This window comes from Trachurus trachurus (assembly GCF_905171665.1).
Source record: "Trachurus trachurus genome assembly, chromosome: 9".
In the NCBI taxonomy this organism is placed as follows: Eukaryota; Metazoa; Chordata; class Actinopteri; order Carangiformes; family Carangidae; genus Trachurus; species Trachurus trachurus.
The window spans coordinates 17,000,511-17,022,408 of NC_139895.1; the positions used below are offsets into that span (position 1 = coordinate 17,000,511).

At 44.1% G+C, this 21,898-nt stretch overlaps 1 protein-coding gene across 1 annotated transcript in view; it reads right to left on the bottom strand.

The window, feature by feature from the left end:
* The window catches only part of sema6a (sema domain, transmembrane domain (TM), and cytoplasmic domain, (semaphorin) 6A), a 103,855-nt gene that overhangs the window by 23,707 nt on the left and 58,250 nt on the right, over positions 1-21,898 (bottom strand). The window contains exons 5-15 of the mRNA XM_083979603.1: positions 21,219-21,281; positions 20,533-20,634; positions 13,804-13,894; positions 12,356-12,475; positions 11,728-11,816; positions 9,485-9,702; positions 7,576-7,707; positions 5,403-5,558; positions 2,548-2,721; positions 637-777; positions 456-533 (exon numbers count right to left, since the gene is read on the bottom strand). Coding sequence (XP_083835729.1) covers positions 456-533; positions 637-777; positions 2,548-2,721; positions 5,403-5,558; positions 7,576-7,707; positions 9,485-9,702; positions 11,728-11,816; positions 12,356-12,475; positions 13,804-13,894; positions 20,533-20,634; positions 21,219-21,281 — 1,364 coding nt within the window. The remainder of the gene's footprint in view (positions 1-455; positions 534-636; positions 778-2,547; positions 2,722-5,402; positions 5,559-7,575; positions 7,708-9,484; positions 9,703-11,727; positions 11,817-12,355; positions 12,476-13,803; positions 13,895-20,532; positions 20,635-21,218; positions 21,282-21,898) is intronic.

A 21,898-nucleotide genomic window follows, 5' to 3' on the forward strand; every position in this document is an offset into this window, starting at 1 on the left:
ACTGGAGACGCATGTGGAGATGCATTTTAATGCCAGGTGTCAGGGGGGTGTGCTTAAAGCTGCTCACTTGTGAGTGAATCACCTGAGATGCATGTTGATGCCAGGTCTGGGCAAGCCTTTGCAGCATTTGGGAACTTGAATGGTTGCTGAATTATTCTTAAATTCATGGAGAGTTCAAAAGTGAACAAATATTAACTTTTTTAAAAATCAATTTGCTGCAAAGTATAATATTTAGCTTACCAGCATATTGAGCAGTATTTTAAGATATGTAATTGACATGCTGGTACACAACAAAACACAAAATTTTGTTTCCATGCACACCCATGGTTTGGAACTGTGCAAACTGCTACTCGCCAAACTTTGTCTATGCATAAAATGAGTTTTTACTTCCACAGCACTGGATGCCAAAATGTCTCCTCCCACTTTGCAACTCGTAGGTGTTTGTGTTTGCTCACTTTATGTTGCCAACCACTTGTCTACAGGCTCCTTCTGACACCCAACCACAATACGGGTCCCTGGAGGCTATACAGGACCTGGAAGACAAAAACATACACCATTAGCTCCTCGTTATATTGCACACTGAAATATTGTTTCACTCCCTGAAGGGGGATTTGAGCATGTGAAAATCAAACTCACTTCTTGCATCTTCCATGTTTCTCACAGCGAGACAGAGGCACTTTAACCACACAGGAGGTGAAAGCGACCCACAGAGCATGACTCTTGCTGTCGATCTGAATGCCGATGATGCGCTTGTCCTCCACACCGTCTATACTGCACCTATGGGAGGAAAAGAAAAAAAAAGACGAAGAAGAGGGTGAAAAAAATCGATTGATTCTGTCTTTCCTTCAACTATTTTGGCACAAGGTCCAATAAAAAAGTTGGCAAGGAGAGTTGGAAGAAGTTAGAAAATGAGATTTAACAGTTCACTTAAAGAGATAAAAAAGAGAGAGATTAAGATGTGGCAGAAAGAGACTGCGAGGTCAGACAGGGAAGAGATACAGTAATGCTGGACTTGAGAACATGAGGTCAGGAACAGAGTGGGAGATAAAGAGAGATAAAAAAGGGGTGATACAGATACAACAGATAAACAGACAGATGGGCACTGTGAGCAGTCAGCAATAACACCGCACTTAACTGTAAAACCCACTAACACCAACTCGCCCCCGCCCCTCCTCTCGCTCCACCATTCTTCCATTCCTCCATCCCCGCTAGTCTTCTTTGTCTCGTCAGCCCCATAGGAGCACACCCTAATCCCTCGGGGCATGTCAAGCATCTTTCTATCCCTTCTCTCCATCCATTCCTCTCTACATCCCACCATCCAGCTCCTGGGATTTAATCTCCCCTTCGCAGAGCTCTGGTCCCGCATTAACGCTCTCAATTAGGGCTTAGAGTCCATCTACACTGGGTAATGCACGGCAGTCGGGCCTGTGCTGATCCTGCCAGCCAGCGAGAGAAGCAGGCAAAGTCACTTACTGTACACGACCGGAGCCAGATGGCCAGCAGCCGGCGAATGCTCGGCCTCAGCCACAGAGACAGAGAAGAAAACAAAGAGAGGAAAAACAGAGAGGAGGAAAGAAGGAGACACAACGAGGGGAGGGAAAACAGGGCAGAGCCTGCCCTTCATCCCCACTCCATAAGGCTCGTCACATGGCCGCAGCATGTTGGATAACAAACAGCGGTAACCTTGAAAGCCCTCCTGTCAAGTCCTCACTCGCCTTCCCTTCTTCTTCTTGGTTGTCCAATACAATAAAGTATTTCACCCCTCTGCTTCTTTCCATCTCCCCTCTCCGAGTTTCACCTCAGTTCTCTTTCCCTCCTCTGTTTGTACTGCCATTCGTTCCCCCTCATCCATTACCCCTCAACTAAATATTTGCTTTGGCAGGGTCCTACTGTGGTTGATTTTTCCTTATTCGCTCCTATTCCAGCTACACAACAATGCTCAACTCGCTTCACCTCACCGTACCCAGCTCACACACACACACACACGCACACGAGCACACACTCACAGTCACATCCATACATGTACCAACAGCCGTGTAATGTATTAGTGGGAGATCACAGGCTGCCTCTGAAGACAAACACAGACCTCGGTGTGTGAGCGTGTGTGTATGTGTGTGTTTCCTTTAATCAGCCAATGATTTTGGAGGAGCTGGACTACGGCTGTGGTCGGGAACCACAGCGCTACGCTATCCAGAGCCTTAGGGTCCATGTCTTTAATTTAGTAGCTGTGGTTGGACAGAGTGTAACCTGATAAAACTCTTTTAAATGATAGAGTAGCCATCTGGTTGGCTGGCTTCACTGTGCAGCTTGGGTCGGGGGAACTGACTGGTACTGATGGAGCTGGTGGGTTGGCGGGTTGGCTGAGTTGGGAGATGGTTGGAAACATGCAAAATGACATACACACACACATACTCTCTCTCTATAACACACACATATGCAAAAATTGACCTCCTTTCGTTTGTAGCAACTGTATCCATGTGTTTCTCTATTTCTATCCATCTCTTGCGCGCGCACACACACACACATAATCCGACCAGAGCTACATACTTGTCCGGGTTGTAGACGTTGAGCTCCTCCAGGAACAGGCTGTCATTGAGGAAGCCACTGTTCATATTGGCCAGGAACTTGAGGATGATGCCTTTCTCAGACCCCAGATAGACCACTGTGTGGTTCTTATGAGGACCCGCCTCATTGTCCACCACGATACGTGTCAGACGATACCTGTAACAAGTAAAAAATAAATCAGTTAATCAGTTGGTTGATGTTCTTTTTGCCAGCCAACAGAGGAGCCAGTTTGCCACCTAACGGAGCAACAGATGGTTATGAAGGACACAAGCAGGGATTCAGTGTAAATCTTACTGTTCACTACAGTACTCTTTCTCTCTTCTCTGGACCACTTTCTTATGAGATTAAAATTGCATTGATAAAAAAATACTAATAACTAGAAAAAGAAAGACATAAGAATAATGAAAACTGGGCGAATATAATTTCCCAAACATTATATAATCAATAAATCCGTTTGCCACCCATCAGTCATGTCAGATCTAAAAGCAAAGACGGAACAGCAGGGGAGATTACACTGTTTTATTTATCTCATTAACTGATTGTTATTTCATTAAACTCAATCAGATTGCCACAGGGCATGTCAGATGGCTGCTCAAAGAAAAACACGACAAAAGAAGTTGTTCATGCAACAGACAACAGTTGTGAAAGCTACACACACTTTTTCTAATTCACAGCTGCTGGTCACACAACTTGGCTCAGCACCAGGCGGAGGGGCATAAAACTCAATTTTCATTCCATTACTTGTAGAGAAAAAAACATGCAGATAACAAGTAGATTCAAGTTGGCAAATGAGACACCTGCCTGTCAGTGTGTTTTGGACTGGTGCCCTTTTAAGCTTAGTGGGGTTAGAAATAAAATTCAGATGGATCAAATAATAAGAACAGGTTTTAAGAAACAGCCTTTTCACTTGAGGCTATGTACTTTTACCGTATGATTTCATCACATCACAGATGCCGTAATCTATCTCTCAATTAGTTCCAGGGCCAAGAAACTCCTCAAGTTTTCAAAAAGGTACATATTGACTCATCAGCCTGTATTATGCAAATGCTTGTTTTCATGACTTTTTATTGAAGTAGACTGAATTCAAAGATTAAAGACGAGGGCTTATCTTAAAATCTAGAAAGTCCACCTTCACCCTCATTAATGGTTTTCTTGTGTTTGCCAAACGCTACACAGTGGTAAAATATTCATAATTCTGAAGGAGAACTTATTTTGGATGTGATTCATGTAAATTTAACCTCAATAACGGTTTACACCAAGAGCCCATTTAAAAAGCACGCAAGGTCACATCCTCTTATCCCATCTCCCGAATATCTCTATGCTTTGTGTCAATGGCTTTATCCAATCAACAGCAACAGCAGTCTGAAGGTCTAATGTAGTTTGGATCTCTTCAAGCATAACAGCCGCTCTAAGGACCGTGTCAATGTGATTTGATCTCAGAGAAATAATACAATCTCAAGGACTGAGACATTCACTGTGTCTGCTATTCGGGCTAATACAAATCTCAAGAGGGGGATTCTTCAGTGTGTCTCCCTCCTCCATGTGGATCACCGTGTCCAGCCAGCTGAGGTCCCTGCCACAGCACGGCCAGGCTCAGGACAGGAAAAGCTTGTTCAAATTTGCAGCAAAACCTCTTGCTGAATATTGTGGTGTGTCTATTGCTGATGTTTGTTTCCAGCTGATTTCAGCTGAAGAATGATATATCACATCTATCAAGACTGTGATAATTATCACAGACCTCACTCTCACTTCCACCTCATATGCCTTCATGATGCTATTTGAGCTTACATAATGCTTTTAACTACTGCCTCTGACTTGCATGCAATGCGCTGCTCACTGTGGTGTCATTTCAAACCAAATAAAATTGTCTGATTGCTGATTATGTAAAGACAGAAACACTGTGTTATTCATTACATGGCTGCATGATATGGAGCACTAATGAACAGAGAGAGTTGTAGGGATTACCTTGATAAAAGCTCTTCATATTCAGACTAAGCCTGCACAGTATGTAGGTCAAACCTCAGCAAAGTAGCTGCAAGATGTGATACGACGCAAATAATTTGTAAAACCCAGGAAGAATTCTCTATGTATCTCATCTTTAAAATGATCTTACCACCACTGAGGCTTGTCAAGGGTCTGGCAAGCACTCCTGACCTTAAATCTCCAACAGCTGCAAATGGGAACCAGGTCCATATGAAAAACTAGATTTTTTTTTTTTTTTTTTAACTTTTCACCAAATGCTCTGTCAGCTAGTTTTGCACTGCCGATGGGGTGGCGGTATGCTGTCGTATTCCCCCCAGAGGCTGCCTGAAATGTCTGTGTGAAGTGTAGCTTAAAGTCAGGCAGACCTTTATGATCAAACAGTATCAGCACACAGTGCACTGGCTTTTGGGAAATGGGCTCAACTCTAAAAGAGTCGGGAGAGAAACCAACCACAGAAAAAAAAAAAAAAAACTTTTTACTCCAGTGTCCTCTCTTTGAAATATCGTCAGAGGATTTAAACAAGCAATTTGCAACAAAGACTAAACACTGCCAAAACCTCATGAAGGACACACATCCAGACATCAAAGAGAATTAAAACTGTTTACTTGCACTGCTTCACAGTCAGGGAGGATGATAGTATAGTACAGCATAGTATAGTAGAGGTCTGCAGTCTGGTATATGGTCTATATCAGTTTCCAGTGGAAATAGGTCAGTGGCTAGTTTGCGGTGGAGTACTACTGTGTTTTAATGAGACCGTCCGACTCTCAGCGCAGCACTACACATAATTATTGTCCTGAGTTGAAGAGGCTCATAAACCTCTGATGACAACGGCCTTTGGAGTGTGTAATACGTACCGGACCATGGTCTTGAGGAACCAGGGCCTGTTAGCGATGGAGGGCACGGCCTCGTCCATCAGAGGATGCATCTTGATGAAGTTGAGTGTGTCGTCGGGAAACTCATTGGATACTTTGTACCTCTCCATGGATGGAGTGCCGGCGCAGTTGCCAGGCCTGCAAATGGAGAACAGGAAAGAGGATGATGGTGATGAGGAGGAGGAGAACGGATGATGGGAGAGGAGAAGGAGGGAGAAGAACAGAAAGAAAAAAAACACTAAATTGACCATGAAGTGGATGGGTGGGGGTGGGCGATTCTTCAAGGCAAGACAGCCAATACGAGTAAGTTCTACCTCCCTTAAATCAATGAGAGTGTAGCTCTAAATTACTAAACTCTCATTCCAAGAGGCTTTGGTCAGAGCAGAGGACATAGGATGTCTTCTTTTCTCTGAACCTGAGGTAAAGCACTGAGACATTCTATCTATCTGATCCTTTTACAGGGAGTTGGTGAGCTGCTTGTAAAAGAGAAGCTGCTTTTGATAGCATATCCCCTTTGCAGGCATCTCACCTCTGAGAGCTTGTAAAAAACCCTTTACTGCGTGGTCTTTGATACCCTGCCACACCACATAATCCACACCAGGCCATAGAAATATTAGCCCGCCAGCCACTGAATGTCAGATGCTGTCAAAATGTCAGAACCAAACCCCAAAATATACAGTATGTATATGTGTGTGTGTGTGTGTGTGTGTGTGTGTATTTCTGTGTACATAAGAAAGTGGTATCTTCATGTTTCTGTGACATCTCTCCCTCTTATACATACATCATCACTTAAAAAAAAAAAGTAAGTATAGTATAGTATAGTATAATGGAAAACCCTGCATAAATGAAAATCCATACAAAGAACAAATTCAAGGGCAAATATAGTTTGCTTTGCCTTTCATACAGCATGTGCGACAGAAAGGGTTATGGTAGAACCATGCAAAAGAAATTTTTAGCCATTCAAGCTCATCGGAAATATGAGAAAACTCACAGATGATGTCAAGTCAGCTGCTGCTCATGTTAAATCAATCCACAAACTGATGATTAGTAAACTGCAACATTTGCAGAACCATTTGTCACCAAAAAAAAAGTAACAGCCAGTGCTATAACATTTTCTTTGCTGTAGCAACATTTATGTCTGCAGACATATGGAGAGCAGAGCGGAAACAGACATCTCTTAAATACGAAAATCTGTAAATGATTCAGTATGAGAGTGTAACACATGGAGGAACAGTCTGCTGCAGGGCCGGACCTGGGTGGCATTGTTACAGCTCTCCGTCTGTTTGCCTGAAGATGAAAGGTCTGAACGCAGCAGAGGATGGAAATGAAATCAATCACATCAGAAACAACGGTGGCTATATCTGATCTTTGCAACGTCTGAACTTGTTGAACATAAGCAAGTAATTACACGCTAATTGACGGGAGCAGGCAAACTCGCACATATTCACACGATGAATGGAGATGAACGCAAAAAGAGTAAAAGTACAGGCTCTCTGCTGGGGAGGTGCCGCCTCCACAGCCATATGGGAACACACACGCACACACCCGCACAGGGTACCAACAATTATCATGGCCCAGATCTTTGTAGTAAATCTGTTTTTTTTTCCCAGAGGATAAGAGAGCAGCTCTTGGCGCGCTAATTAGCAAGCAATAGATGGGAGATTGATCGGGCTGGTGCATTTGTGGAATTAGCCAGCCATCTGTAAAATGATCTCATGCTTCATTTGTTGATAGTGAGCCCTTCTTTAATGTAACTGCGTGAGGGGGGAGAGAGGTGAGGTAATGGGCTGGGGGTAGGACTGTGAAAAAAATGTGGCATCTGTGGGAGTGTGTCTGTGCAACCAGTGTGTGGATGTGACGCAATGTGACATAGGATGTGTAATCTCCCACGAAAAAAGGGAGGGATGTATAAAAAAAATGACGCAACACGAGTTAAACTTGTGGTGCTATTAACACATTATAATTCAACAAGTCTTGTGCATTGACATTGGGGGCCATATATCGTATGTGTGTGAGAGAGAAAAAGGATGTGACAGAATGTACTGTGTTAAATCTGTGTGCTAGTGTGTGAGAGCGTGTGAACATGTCTATGCCTGTGTGTGTGTGTGTGTGTGTGTGTGTGTGTGTATGTCTGGTTAATTAACTGCTGTTGTACCTTGGCTTAGGAACCTTCTCTTCAGGAAACGGTGTCCAGGTGGAGTCTGGGGATTTCTGCTCTTTGAAACGCCCTGTGAATGTGTTGGCCACCTCCGCCATGTCATAGGCACACACTGCCGAGCCTGGGATACTGCCACAAGAAAAAAAAGAACACATAAACAATCCCCTTGACAGAGCACATCAAAGAAACACCTTTCCAAGTCTGGACTATCACCAGGAGACAGAGAGAAGGTTTTAGAGTCCCCCTTTTCAGAAGGGTTAAATCCCTTCAGGATGTCTCATTTTAGCTTTTCCATATTTACACTGGGTGACACAGCCAGGTTTGTAGCGCTGTCAAGCTTTTGCTAGAGGAGAAAAATAAGAGATGTCAAGATCTTTATCCTTGCTACGCTCACCCGTACCAAAAAGACTTTATGTGGCTGAAAAAAGTGTAATTTCCACCACCTAATAGAATTATTTGAGCCTCATTTCTGAATCTATTGTAGTTTCAGTGCCATTATATCAGCTTAGACTGTGTGTGCTGAATACACTGTCATAGTCTATGAGTTATAGTGTCTGGCTGCTAAGCCTCATGAGGACACACATTCTCTATCCATCCCCTTTAAGACTGGGTTTCCCCAAAACCCCTCGAGGCAACAGAGTTCATCACAAGTCCACTGTTAGGCGAGAAATATGGACAACAGATTATCTTATTGCGATTCACTTTAAGGGGGGGAAAAAACCCTCTTGTGATTGCTGTGGAGCCACTGGCCTCTGTCCGTCTGAGTGGAATCAATGCATAGCAGCGTGCTGACACACTTTTCTATTTTCCCTGCATCTGCTCTCTGAAACAAAAACTAAGAAGAGGTTATTCTTTATCAGACTTTCTGTACAAGAGGAATATCTTTGTCTCTCTCAGCTGGCTGGATTTTCTGGCTGTTGCATCATGGGACTCATCAACTGGACGTTGGCGAGACAGCATACACAAGGGCAGTATTATAAAGAGCAAGGTCAGAGAGCTGTTAATTCTCGGCTTAGCTTCTAAATTATGATAATTACCCGCTGTGTCGGTATGTACAGAAAGTTAGACAGTCGCACGTCTTTTCATACTGAGCTGCTAACAAGGCAGATAGATGGTGATGGGGAGCGAGTTGGCCGGTTAGCAGGGGAATGGGCCAGGCAGCAAACCAGACAGACAATTAAACGACACCCAACCCTGAGAGCTGCCTACAGTCTGGATGTGCTCCCTCTAATTTCACCCCCTGACTATGAAATGGAAAATTAATGCCAGGATCAAAACTGGCGCTTATAGAAATTTTCAGAGGCCCCGCTTCATTGGGTTTTAATGTCCATTAACCATGCTCAATTGCACTGTCACAAGCAATTGTCTTATCTGCTAAAAAGCAGCCATAAAATGGAAAATTACAATATGTGCGAGCTATCAGCCAAGCTTTATGGCTTTGTGGTAATTTTCAATTTAGATAAAAACTCCCTCTGCCTATGAATATGAAAGCAGCTCTGAATACGATTTGTAAAAGGGGAAAATAAAATTAAACACCTGCATGTCGAAAGGGCAACATAACTGTTTTGACAGATGATGTAAATGTTGACCCAGTGGTCTCTGGAAGTGCACGAGGCACAGCAGAGGCGTTCGGCACCAACATTAACAAAGGTCAGGCTGTCATAACGTTGATGAATCGAGGGCATTTTAAAAGTATTTCAAACTGAGAAAGATAATTGGTTTAATATGCGGAAAGTGCAGAAGTTGTTGGCACGCATGAACCCATCTGTGACAAGAGAAGGTAAACGGCTGAAGAAAAGTGACCTCAAGAGATTACTTCCATCAGCTGCTGACCTCAAACCTCATACGGTGTGATAGACCGGTTATATTTTTCATCATCTTTGTTCAGTTTTTTTCTGCTGTGTACCTGTTGTAAGGTGTGGAGAACGTTGCCATCACCACGTCCCTCCCGTTGATGTGGATGACGTCTGTCACCGCCTGCAGGATGTTGAAGTAGAAGTGGGAGTCGCCGGGGATGGAGCAGTTCAGCCGAGACTTGATGAAGGAGGTCCACTGCTTCTCCAGGACGCGGGGTGAGCCGCCTCGGTCGTTCTTACAAACCCTGGCCACCCGGGGAAACACCACCTGACACACAAGAGACGCACAGTGAAAGGTCAAATTTCAATTGCAGAGTTTTATATGTCATATCTGCAGTCTCAGTGTCTTGTACTGAATATTTAGCAGTCCAGCAAAAAAAGAGCGTTTAGGGAAAGTCCAGATGGAGACGGAAAAATATCTTCAGTCTTTTCTATCTTATGACTTGACTTTCATCTATCATCCAAAAACACTTAAATATGTGATAGAGGAGCAGTTAAAGTTGTAGTGAGATTATTTCCTCAAGAAATGACTTTGAACCTCACCAGTAACTTTTAAATGATATTCCCTGTTTGGGTCTCTGAATGACGGAAATCTCTGGGAGACACCACAGCGTCTTTATCCGCTGTTTCATCGCCTCATACGAGATTAAAGACACCAAAGAGTAAATTTGTGTGTTTGATACGCTATGTTAAACAGTCAGCAACTTGGCAACAGAGAATTTAGAGCATACAGCCTTAAAAAGGAGCCAGAGCCGTAATTACAACTGTGCCATAAGATCATGTAGCCAGTGTTGTAATTAGTTGTTGTCACACTATACTTAACAGCAATAAATCTAACCCTGACCTGAAATTGCAGCCTAGAGTAAACAGTGTGAATGGGAGCGAACATGCATATCAACCTGCTCCCTACACACACACACAAGCACACAGAGAGACACACAGGGACACACAGACACATACACAGATCCTCGCCTTTGCATACACCACAACCCTCCACCTTCATATTAAACACATACACACACAAATGTGCATGAAGAAAAAACACAGAGCCTCTACTGAGAGATCTCTCACACACACGGGCCTGTTCGCTGTGAGATTACAGGGCGCTGAGATTACAGAAAAGGTATTACACAGACCAGGTGAGACTGTCAAACTCAATGTGGAATTATGTCAGCTTTACATACAACAGTTCGGCGTGTCACATTTCTACTGCCTGCAGATAAACACCGGTTTATCTGTGTGTTACTCACACACACTCATACAGTATATAACATCAATGACTTAACAGTGAACAAATATCTTACTTGTTAATTCACTTGTGTAATGAAATATTTATCATTTTGCATTTTTCCACACAACAATGCAACAACTGTTAACCGCTCCACATTAAAACAAAAGCGAAGACAAAGTTGCCACAGAGGATTTGTCAGCTCGCCATTAAGCAGAGCTGACTATTTACATTGTCAGGGAAGGCCATTCTACTGTATAACAATGAAGAGATATCATTCCCTAAATGTTAAATTACTCTCTGCACCATCAGCTATACTGCCACATGAATAATTAGACCGACACTGCTTTCAAAACACCCAGCCGATTGAGAGGTCTGATCTGTATTCATGCCCTGTATAACACATGCCTGTCACTTCTGTCAGCGAATCCATTATTTCTGTGATTCTCGTTACATCTGCTCTGTTCCCATCTCGTGCTTTCTCTTCTCTTCTGACTCTCTCTTCAGTGTCGCCTTTCATTTATACAGGAAAATACATTTTGAGCGATTCATTTCCATAACACATTTTCTTCTACCTGGTGTCCAATTAAACTTTCTAAGGTCAGGGTCCAAAAATGAATTGTGAAGATTAATGGAAAAATGTCTGTTAATGTCCCCCTGGTGTAAAAACCTGAGGAAAGCCTGTTTCTACTTCAACCCCTCCTCTGCCACCCTTGTCTCGTTTCACAAAGCCACTTGGGTGGAATTCCTCTTGGGAAACATTGAGACGATAGGTCAACATGGACGTGCAATTCAAGCGATATATTTAGACTTCAAAATAGGATCTCCAGACATCCACAGATTTTGCTTTTTTGAATCTATTTTAGGCCCCGCATCCTGCCCAGTGTTTATCTGCTCCTGAAAAATGTCTTGGCCACATTACAACTCCTCAAAGCCTCCTTCCAGTTGTGTGATACACCCATATCCTGTTAGTTTCCTCTGGCACTTCCCTATTCTGTCTGTAAATAGGAAGTCACCTCTCATTAGGGTTCAAACAATAGCCGAAAAATAGGAGCCTCCGCTTACCTTCCCCATTGTGTTGTACTCCATAGCAATTTCCCGAAAGAAGAAGTAGATGAAGTCCCCATAGTCGACTGCCTGGACAAAGTAAGGCTCTGCAGGAGAAGAAAAGAAAAAAAATATATATATATATATATATTAGTTGTTGTTTTTTTAAGAAAAGGGGCGCTTTGCCGTGACAAAGCAGTTCTGACACCATATTTCACAGTAAACAGGCACAACGTCAGTCATATTATGCAGAAAGCAGCGACTGTGAGCCTTGAGTGCTTCAATCTATCATCCATCATATCAGTGAAATAATTTGCATGCAAGGAAAGAAGGATCTCTCTATTGAGTTTTGACAGGCTGGACTTGAGTTTGTTTCTCCCCAGGGCTCAGCAATTTCCTGGCTACATCAACTCTACCAGGACCGGTTGGCAAAATGACTGTGTCAAACAGAGCGTGTAGCATTAGCATAAGTGCTCCCACTCCTCATACCTAGATTCATATACAGAGGTGTAAAAAGACACATACAGCATCTAATTTAGAAAAACACAAAATATGCATGTTCACGCCCTGGCCTTGTTTTCTAAAGGTTTCAGTCACATGGGTGCTTTTAAACGGCAGCGACTTTGTTTGTGTGTCCCATACTCACCTTTCAGCCATTTGGAGTCGTGTTTGACAGTGCGCAGAGTCGGGCTGTCGCCTAGGCTACGATAGATGACCGCATCGATCGCTAGAAAGTCTGTTACGGTGGCCGAGTACAGCTTGCCATCTGGAGAGGGAACACAGCGACGAAGAGAGGGGGGGGGGAGGAAAAAGAGCCACAAAGAGGAGAAAAAAAAGTGAAGGGGAGAGAAGTTCAGTGAAGACGGAGAAACACATGAAGCCACTCAGAGATTCCTGCTGTCTGAGGCTAGATATACAAACATGTTTTTAGACAACTCAGACCTGGAAAAATGAATGAATCATACAAACCAAAGAGACTCTCTGATGGACAACAAACAGGACTGTACACACACTTGAACATGCTGCACATTTGTAATTGCTCACTCTCGCAAAACACTCTTCAAAAGCTCGAACAAACACCGAAGCCCTGCACGCACAGCGCCTCTCTAGGAGCACCACAGAAACCCACAGTCACACACTCGTATGCTCGTACGTACACACGCATGCTTCACGAATTCACAATCCACCGCCGGCATGACCTCAGCCCGCCTCGGCTTCAACCACAGTGGAAAGTCAAACTACATAATTGAAAGGATAGCAGTCAGAGGAACCCTCTTGATTACTCAGTGCTTCCAGCTCCTTCCAAGCAGCTCTGCTACGCATTAACTGGTCAAGCTACGTGTTTGCTCTCCTTCTCCGCTTTAAACAGGCAGGGACAGCTCATCAATAGTGCCATAAATCAGTTCACAGCAAATACGAATGGGGACTGGATGTCTTAAGCAGCCTGCGGGTCCCTCGCATGAGAAGAATCGCACCCCGCCAACGGAAAGCTGACTCATTCTGGTCCCGTCCGTTTGCGACTTGTCTTCAATGTTGTGCATTTTGAAATAACAGCGAGCAAGAGACAAAAGGGGATGACAGAAATCTACTATAAAAGCGAGAGACAGATGATTCTGCTTCTTCTGTTCCCACTTTACTACTGATGTGTTTCCACAGTGCTCTAATAAGCAGCGAGTTCCTGACACAGAGCAAATGTGGCCCAGAGTTCGATGATTTGCTCTAGTGCTTGTAACACAGATTGGCTCTCCTTCTTTGACATGTTGTCGGAGCACTGCCATTAGGATAAACCGCAGGGTATTAAGAACAATATTAAATACAACCGCAACTAATCCCCTCGCTCAAACAGATGCAACTTTCCCATCTAGCTCAAACATGTTCCAGTGTTTAATAAGTGCCCATAGGAGAGAATTAAGATTAATGTTTTTGCCTCCTGGCAGTCAATGAGTAGTGGTGGCACTATCACACACACAATCTATTTTCACCTCATGGCAACTTGTGAAGACTGTCACCAATGTTAAGCCACAGCACACAGACTGAAGTTTGGAAAGCACATGACAATAGTTGTCAGTTCAACATACACAGGTTTGATCTTACCAGCAAACAGGGCGACGTTGGCATGTTTGGCATCATACGGGCAGCGCGCCATCCCACTGATCTCCTCTCCCAGAGCCTCCAAGGTGTCCATCTAGGGTCACAGAGGAGGTGAAAGGTCAATACAGGGTCAAGACACCGTAGTAGTGTTGTCAAACAAACAATGCACTTGAAATACTGCTTAGACAGGAAATACTGGTTCCCAGTTGGAGGAAAAGATCTAGAGAAGGAAGTGGAGAAATGTGCTCAAATGTCAAAACAATGTAAATCTGACGGCACTGCGAGAAAAAAAAAAAAGACTACTGTTTTATAATGGAAAAATATTGGTATGAGTCAAAACAGTCCTAAAAAGTTGTGGCACCCTGCCCAGGAGTGTGTCCATCTAGCTCCAACCTAAACGAACACCCTGTGGATGGAACTGCAGTGTCCTACCGAGAGCTGTCAAAGCAGCCCATCTGGGAGTATCTGGGAAACTGTCATGGAGAGAGATACTAAAAAAAAAAAAACAGATAATTTTCCACAGAAACATGTTTCACAGTATGGGCGGATGCGGTTTACTTTCCCCCTGCCATCCTTTATCCTTCAACTGGTGCTGGTGTTAAAGAAGAGTTTTAACAACCCTCGAGACAGATCTTTAACCCATTTACTGTGGTGCTTTCCCCTGCCCTGATTTCTCAAGTCTGTGCTTTTGCCGTGAAGAGGAAATAAATGGGCAGAGGGAAAATGGGTGAGCACATGGCCCTGAGCAGGGAACATGAGGACTTTTTTACTAAAGCTCGGTAGTTTTTAAGTAGTAGATCATACAGTAGTCATTATTTTATCTTTTGCATCCTTCACTTTGTCTTAAATGCTCGGAGCCTTTCCTTGGGCGAGAATCTCTGACTTTTAATTCTTCACCTCAACAATGTAGGAGTTGTCTTTTCTTTACAGTGGGAGTGCATTTTAACCCAAACTTTTTTTTTTGTCATCCCATCACTCAGTAGTCCCATTTCCATGAGCTATTTAAAGGCTTCCTCCATTGTTTAAGAAGCGCTGCTGGTCTAGTTTAGGGCTTAGTGGGATGAGCTCTGTGAATTGGAACTTTAGTTTTTCTCGTTTTGTGCCCAGTTTGGTCGGAGAGCGATTGGCTGGGCATGGGCAGAGGATTAAATGTGGGTGAAAGGTCAGTATCATCCCACCATGGGTAGGCTTGTCTTCCCCAGCACGCCGTAGGATGCTCTCTTACCCTGGCTAATGACCAGGGCTCCACACAAACACAAGAGAGAAGAACAAGTCATAATGCGCTGGCCAGAGGCTGAGGTCAGGGAAAATTACTGAATACACTGTTTTGCCTGCGGAGTTCACAATACATAGTCATTTTTCTTCGCTATCTCAGTTTTTTATCTCTCGCATGCTTCCTCACTTTCTCGCTTTCTCTTCACAAAGAAGAGCGAAGCTCGCCAAGGCTGCAAACTGCTTACGCCGCCCTTTCTGGTCTCTAAACAGGTCATTTTGTTTTCTATTCCTGTCTCGGCGGAAATGGTTATCATCTGCCCACTAAAAAGGTCACACACACTCCGGCGCAATGCTGGAAAAGCCTGCCAGAGAAATTGTTGAGGCTGATTTGGCAGAGAAAATTACAAGTGACCTTTTACAACAAACACAGAACCACCAGCAGCAGCGGTGCATTTCTCGATTTCTCATTCCTTCTGTTTCTTCAAAAAAAATTATAGGAGGATAATATATGGAGGGAGACTGGTTTGAAGATATATATTGTTATTAGACAGGGGAGACTGTAATTATAGATTAGGTTGAGTTAATCATAAGGGACGCGAGTCGCTGAAGGTCAGGTGCGTCCAGTGAATCACAGCGTCTGTGTGTACAGAGCGACGGAGCAACTCGGTTAAGCTTGAAACGTCAGCAGCTTCTGTGTCAGCTACCTTAACACAAACACTCCCGCCTCTGACACATCACAAACACACACTCGCATATCTCTCACGCCACAGCAGCTACCCCCGCCCTCGCCATCTCCTCAGTTGATTTCACCGCGGAAATGACCTCTGTCTACTGGGCCTGGCTGACTGTCACTGATCTATTCCTGCCGTTTGAACGGAGGAAGGCACTCCCAGCCCGGCCGCTGATATTAAGTACAGCTCCAGTCTCCTGTCAAGCAGACATGTGCGGAGAAACAACAGCCGAGTTTGCTCGCTTGCATGCTGTTAGCCTTGTCTGAACCAATATGCGGGATTTCTGAAAGGGGCAATAGCAATCCATAAAACTGCCACGATGAAACATAACATTTTGAAACATTACCATAAAGAAATGTGATGTTTAAACTCAGCTAGATGGATTTGTTTACCTTGTTTACCGGGCAAACCTTATTATGCTGTCACCTCCACTAGCTAGGAGAAGAGAAAGACGTGCTTCAGCTTTGTAGAAACACAATTCAAAGTAATGGGATAGGAACAGTTGTGCTGTCACACTTTGTCAGCATTGCATTAACAACCCACTGTTCAGTAGGGATCTATTGTAGCTTAGCAAGACGAATGTACAGTAACCTTGGCTCAGGGTGCAGTGCATCTAGATGAATTAATTACTTCAATAGCTCATTGGTGTTTTCCATAGGCTATATGCTAATTAATTAGACAAACACAATGTAGATCCAAAACATGCCCATCAGGAGTGTTTTAATTGGTTCAGCATCAGCTTCGCTACTCAGGGTGAGGGACACGTTCTTCTTCTTTGTCTCTGTTGTCTTTATCAAGGACCCTGTTATGGGCTTTACTCGCCACTGCTGAGGGATTTGTGAAATCTTACTAAGGACAAATTTAGGGTAAACCGAGCCAGCAATCCCACTTATTATCCCTTTGCTTAAAACGGTTTCCTTGAAATATTATGGACATGTTCATGCCGTATTATAAGCACAGTAAAGGGCATCTTTGCTGGTGCATAACCTCTACTGGGTCCAAAACAATCTTGGAAATTATGACAGGAGGGGTAGCCACTAACAGACCAGAAAGGTCCCAGAGGGGGGAAAAGAGAAAAAAAAATCTTCTACCAATTGCAGCTGAGTTGAGTCCCCTCACACTTCTTGATAGGCAGTCCATATTTCCACACTTGCACAACTTTTCTCCCTCTACAAAGGTCAAATGCACAAGTTCACACCTGGGCCAAAAAGCGGTTGTGTAAACCAAACAAGGACACATCGCCCTGGGAGATTAATAGTCGTGGCCCATTTCTCTGCAACCTGTTTCTGAGCCCTGGGAGGATGAACTCTTTTCCCCGACCACCTTTTACACCAGAGCAGGAAACTGGAGTCTCTGCAGCTGTTGAAAGAAATGGACAAAGGAGGAAGGAGCCCATTTATCTGAGGCCTCTGCTTTGTAAATGATTGATCTTTTGGAGAGAAATTGGTGAACAAACACCACACAAATATGACAAGAATCTGTGGTTGTGCAATGTCCAATCATTAATTATCCCTTACAATGTAGCTAAGCCTTTGTCTTTCTTTGTGATAACCAGTACTTTCAGCCTGTTTTTGAAGCAGCAGCAGTATAGAAAGACGTGGATCTGTTTTCACCTTGTTGATTGTGGTAAATCCCTGTGTGTGCATCCATCGTGTTTCAAATGCAAAGACTTGACACAGATGAAATTTCCCCAGTGCACCTCAGTCCACCGGTATCAAGTCGGGGACCCGTCACCCGGGACCCGCTGCCTCCAGGACTCCCCGCTGATTCCCCCCACTTCGCCCGGCAACAGGCGATGAAACTGACTCCAGTCATATATCAGCCCAGCTGGATGGGGTGTTTATTATTACAGCGCAGCAAGGGAGTGACAGAGGGAGAAAGCAACAGAGGGAAAGATGGCAGAGTGGTGGGAGCAACGGAGGGGGAGAGGAATTAAGGCTGGCAGGAGAGGAGGAGAGAGCAAGGAGGCCAGGAGGGAGGGAGGGGGAAGGGAGGATGAAGAGAAGAGAGAGGGAGCTAGTGCCTGCGCAGTGCCAAGCGAGAAAACTCTGACATGGCTGTCACAGGTGTCTGTCTGTGTTTTTTTTCTGCATGCATGCATGTGTGTGTGTATTGTGTGTGTGTGTGTAACCAAGTGCTGACAACTCACAGGTGAAGGGAGGATAACGAGAAGAAGCTAATGAAGAGAGAGCATTGGTAGGTTTTGGGGGAAGGAAAGAGGTAAAAATAAATAGGTAGCCAGGCAGGGAAGGTGTTGGAGCAGACAACAACATGGGGTGTTGCTGGTTTGGGCAGGTGCCCTCCCTGCCCCCTCTATCTTCCCCTTCCGTCTCCCTGCACCTCTGCTCCCCCCCTGTCCCTTCCCACTCGCCCTCGCAGCGTTGTTGATTAATGTGGGATGAGGCTGGCCCCGAAACAGAAGCTCTTTTCAGCGCTGTCACACTGGGGAGATGGAGAGGCAAACTGTGGCCAAGGTGGATTTAACCACAAGCATACACACACACACAAACACACACACACACACACACACACACACACACACGTTTGACCAAGCAAGAGTGGATGAGCCCAGCACGCCATCAAAGGCCTGGTATCTGCCCAGAGAGCCTGCCAGCCTGCCAGCAGTACAGTGTGTGTGTGTGTGTGTGTGTGTGTGTGTGTGTGTGTGTGTGTGTGTGTGTGTGTGTGTGTGTGTGTGTGTGTGTGTGTGTGTGCGTCTGATGATTTTGTCAAATGTGTGTTGTGTGTTTGTATGTTTGCACAGTTGTCAGTATTTGTATGGGGGGGGAGGTCTTCACACCCACACACAGTTGCCTGGGAATTTGTATGTACATTCGCATGTTTGTGTGCATGTGATTAGCGGCACTTTATACAACATTTTAAATGTGCTCAATATCTTACTTTTAATCAGATTCATGTTGATTAAATCATTTCCAGATTAAAATGGCAATTTCATTCAAGTAAAGTAATTACGATTAAATTATTATTATCAAAGGAGAAGATCAGTTACGAGCATATTAAACTGAATCATAATGTATGTGCCATATGATATTCAAGTGTTAATTGGAAAGAAACATGGAAAAACACTGATTAGCACTTGAATAAAATAATTCTATGTGATCATGTATTTGAGATTAGGTTTGCACTGCCTGTCATGTGAAGCAATTTATGTACAGTATGATTGATTTTCATGTTTACATAGGCCAGCCTGTGTGTGTGTGTTTGTATGGCCAATTTACCAAGTGTCTCTGTGTTTTACGCTTTGCCTCAGTTGCCCTTAACTCCACCAGACTAGCAGCAATATCAGTGCAAATAGCAGCTAGAACACAAACCTTGAAACCATAACTGGAGTAGCTATAAAAGCTAACCACGCCTGATAAATGCGGCGACATAAATTCCTCTCTCCCTGCAGGAAGAGTCGGTGATTTGAAAGACGTCCACTCTGTGTGCTTAGCATGCTGAACCACAAAGCCAACGGAGCGGAGATGTCTTGTTTTTCTGGTAAACAGATCTAGTGAACCAAAGCAAGGAGAGTTTTCCCCGCAGGCCCCCTAGATAACATCTCCGTGTGCTGTGACCATCACATCACATCCTAACAAACCAAACAATAACATCCTTCAGGACAGAAACCTCTGCTGAGTCGCTCTGTCTGCCCCCCTGTCATTCTCACTGTCTGCCTGTCTGTCTGATTGTTCCTCTGTCTTTGCGCGCTGCCTGTCCGATGTTGTTCACATCTGAAGTTCAGTATAGTTTCCCCGCTTGACACTTACACGGAATGATATTGATATTAAATCCCCTTTTACTGCACTTTTCGTTTCAAACACGCCTTGGAGTTTTATAAAATATTCTTTCAGTAGTGAGTTTAGCTGTCCTAACAGTGGGTCAGCCAAGAACGCAGGAACATCAATATTGTTTTGTGAATGAGCAAAGATTTTGTCATTGTAACGGCAATCCAACTCATTTTTCACAGCATGAGGGATCAGAAAACATCACATTTATATCAGTGGGGAAGGAAAAAATTGGGACATTTTGAGCAGTTGGACGCCTGTCTGCTCCTCTTGTTTGCATTTCTGCGTGCTTGTATGCTTTAAAAATCTGTGGGGTTTTTGTGCACATTTATTCTTCAGCGTTGTCCATCTGCTTGTTTTCTTGACATCACAATTCTAGCCCATGAAAAAGTCAGTCTAGATGTGTAACTACCATGCTCTCTTTCTTGACTTTCACTGAAATGCAGTTTCTAAAGGTGGTTTTGCTTTTCCCTACAGGAATCTTGAAACTATCCCAGACATGCCTGCATGCACACAGGCAGGCAGGCATCTGTTTACAGGGGACGGCTGAATCGGATTTCAGGACTGTGCCTTCACTTGCGCTTTAGTGTGTGTGAATGTGTATGCAAGACGGGAGGTAGTTAGGTTTCTCTGCTTCTAAATCGAGCGTGTCAAAGTACACCTGGAGATAAAGACACAGGAGGGGGGTCTGCTGAGCTGTGAAAGCCATCCATCTATGTCCGTCATTCCATAGCTTGCACCCTCACTCTCCTACATGCTTAGGGTTGACAAATACCCCAGTGTGTGTGTGTGTGTGTGTGTGTGTGTGAGACAGAGAGAGTGACTGAGTGAGAGAAAGAATGTGTGTGTGTGACAAAGCAAAAGTGGAAAGGAGCTTTAACAAAACATGTGTGATGCATGACGGTCACTGAGGTCAAAACGCGCACCAAACAGTAGTGTTTATATGTGTATACTGTATGTGTGTGCACATGAGTGTGTATTTGTGAGTGCAATCCAACCTTGTAGGTTCGACAGGAGGGGTTGAAAGCATTTGTTCCGCAAACAAACAAGGTGTCATCATTTTGCTGCAGGAGGACTTTGATGAAATTGTGACACTCATCCTTCAGGGAGCAGCAGCCGGGAGAGAGAAAAGGAGAGAAAAGAAGAAAGGAGGTCCATGGTGACATTTGTTTCTTTTATAATACACACTTTTACACTGAAAGCCACATGTGGTTTTTTTCAACAGGCTCTTTCTTTTGAAGAGAAGCATGAAGCGCTCCACAGAGAAGTGAAGTGAGAAGCATGCATATCCAACATCAGAACACAATCATAGCATTTCCTCTCCTCGCACATTAAGACATGTTAACAGCAGATTTAATTTGCTGTTCAGTGACACATTAATAAAAAAAAATCAATATTCATTTTTCACAGTTTTGTTAGAACTGTGCAGAGAAAACACAATTACACTGAGAATGATACTGTAGCAGAAGGTATATGAGACGCAGGGCGTTTGTTATTGCATCTGCAGAGTCTCCTGTGTAAATGTGTGCATGTGAAGGAGAGAGACTGTGTTTAATTACATCTGTTACATCTTGTCTGTAATGTGTGATTCGCTAAAAAAATGTTTTGTGAAAAATGCTGACATTTGTTCTATAATTGAACTGCAGGTGTAAGCAGAGAAGATGCAAGGTTAGTTTTCCTTTACCTTGTGTTTCCCTTTCATTCTGCAAGTGTCCACATCGGCCTGTTTGGACTTCCATGTCATTTTCTGGTGGATGGAAGCAGAGAAGAGGGTGAGAGACAGAGAGGGACGGGGTCAGAAAGCAAACAAGATAAACATTGAGGTAGGGGGAAAGAGCTCAATAACCAATCAATACTGTGATCAATAATCATCATCTGAGATTCTCTCTCATTGATTCTCCTCATGAGGCACACGCTCTGAGGTGAACTTTATTCCAAGTGCTGATCAGGGATCAGTTTACCTCCTTGAACCTCTAAATCTCTGCCAGAGAGGTTGAAATACGATTCTGACCCTGGATCAGAACAGAGTCCGCCCAAGGACGGATCCCGCCTCAGTGCAGAGAGCTCGTTTGTGTGGATTGATGGGTTGGCCGGCCCTCACTACGTGCACGTGCACGCACATTGACACACACACAGACATGCGCACACACCCTTGGCCTGTGGGTCAGTGCTACCCAATACCTGTCAGTCAACTACAAAAACCCTCTTTCATTGTCACATACACTTATCAGTCAATGCTAAGTTATATCTAGTATCCAGCCACACACACACACACACACACACACACACACACACACACACACACACAGCCCTCTCTGCCCCGTGTGGCCTGAGGGTCATCCCTGAGCCGCTGGTTGAGACCAC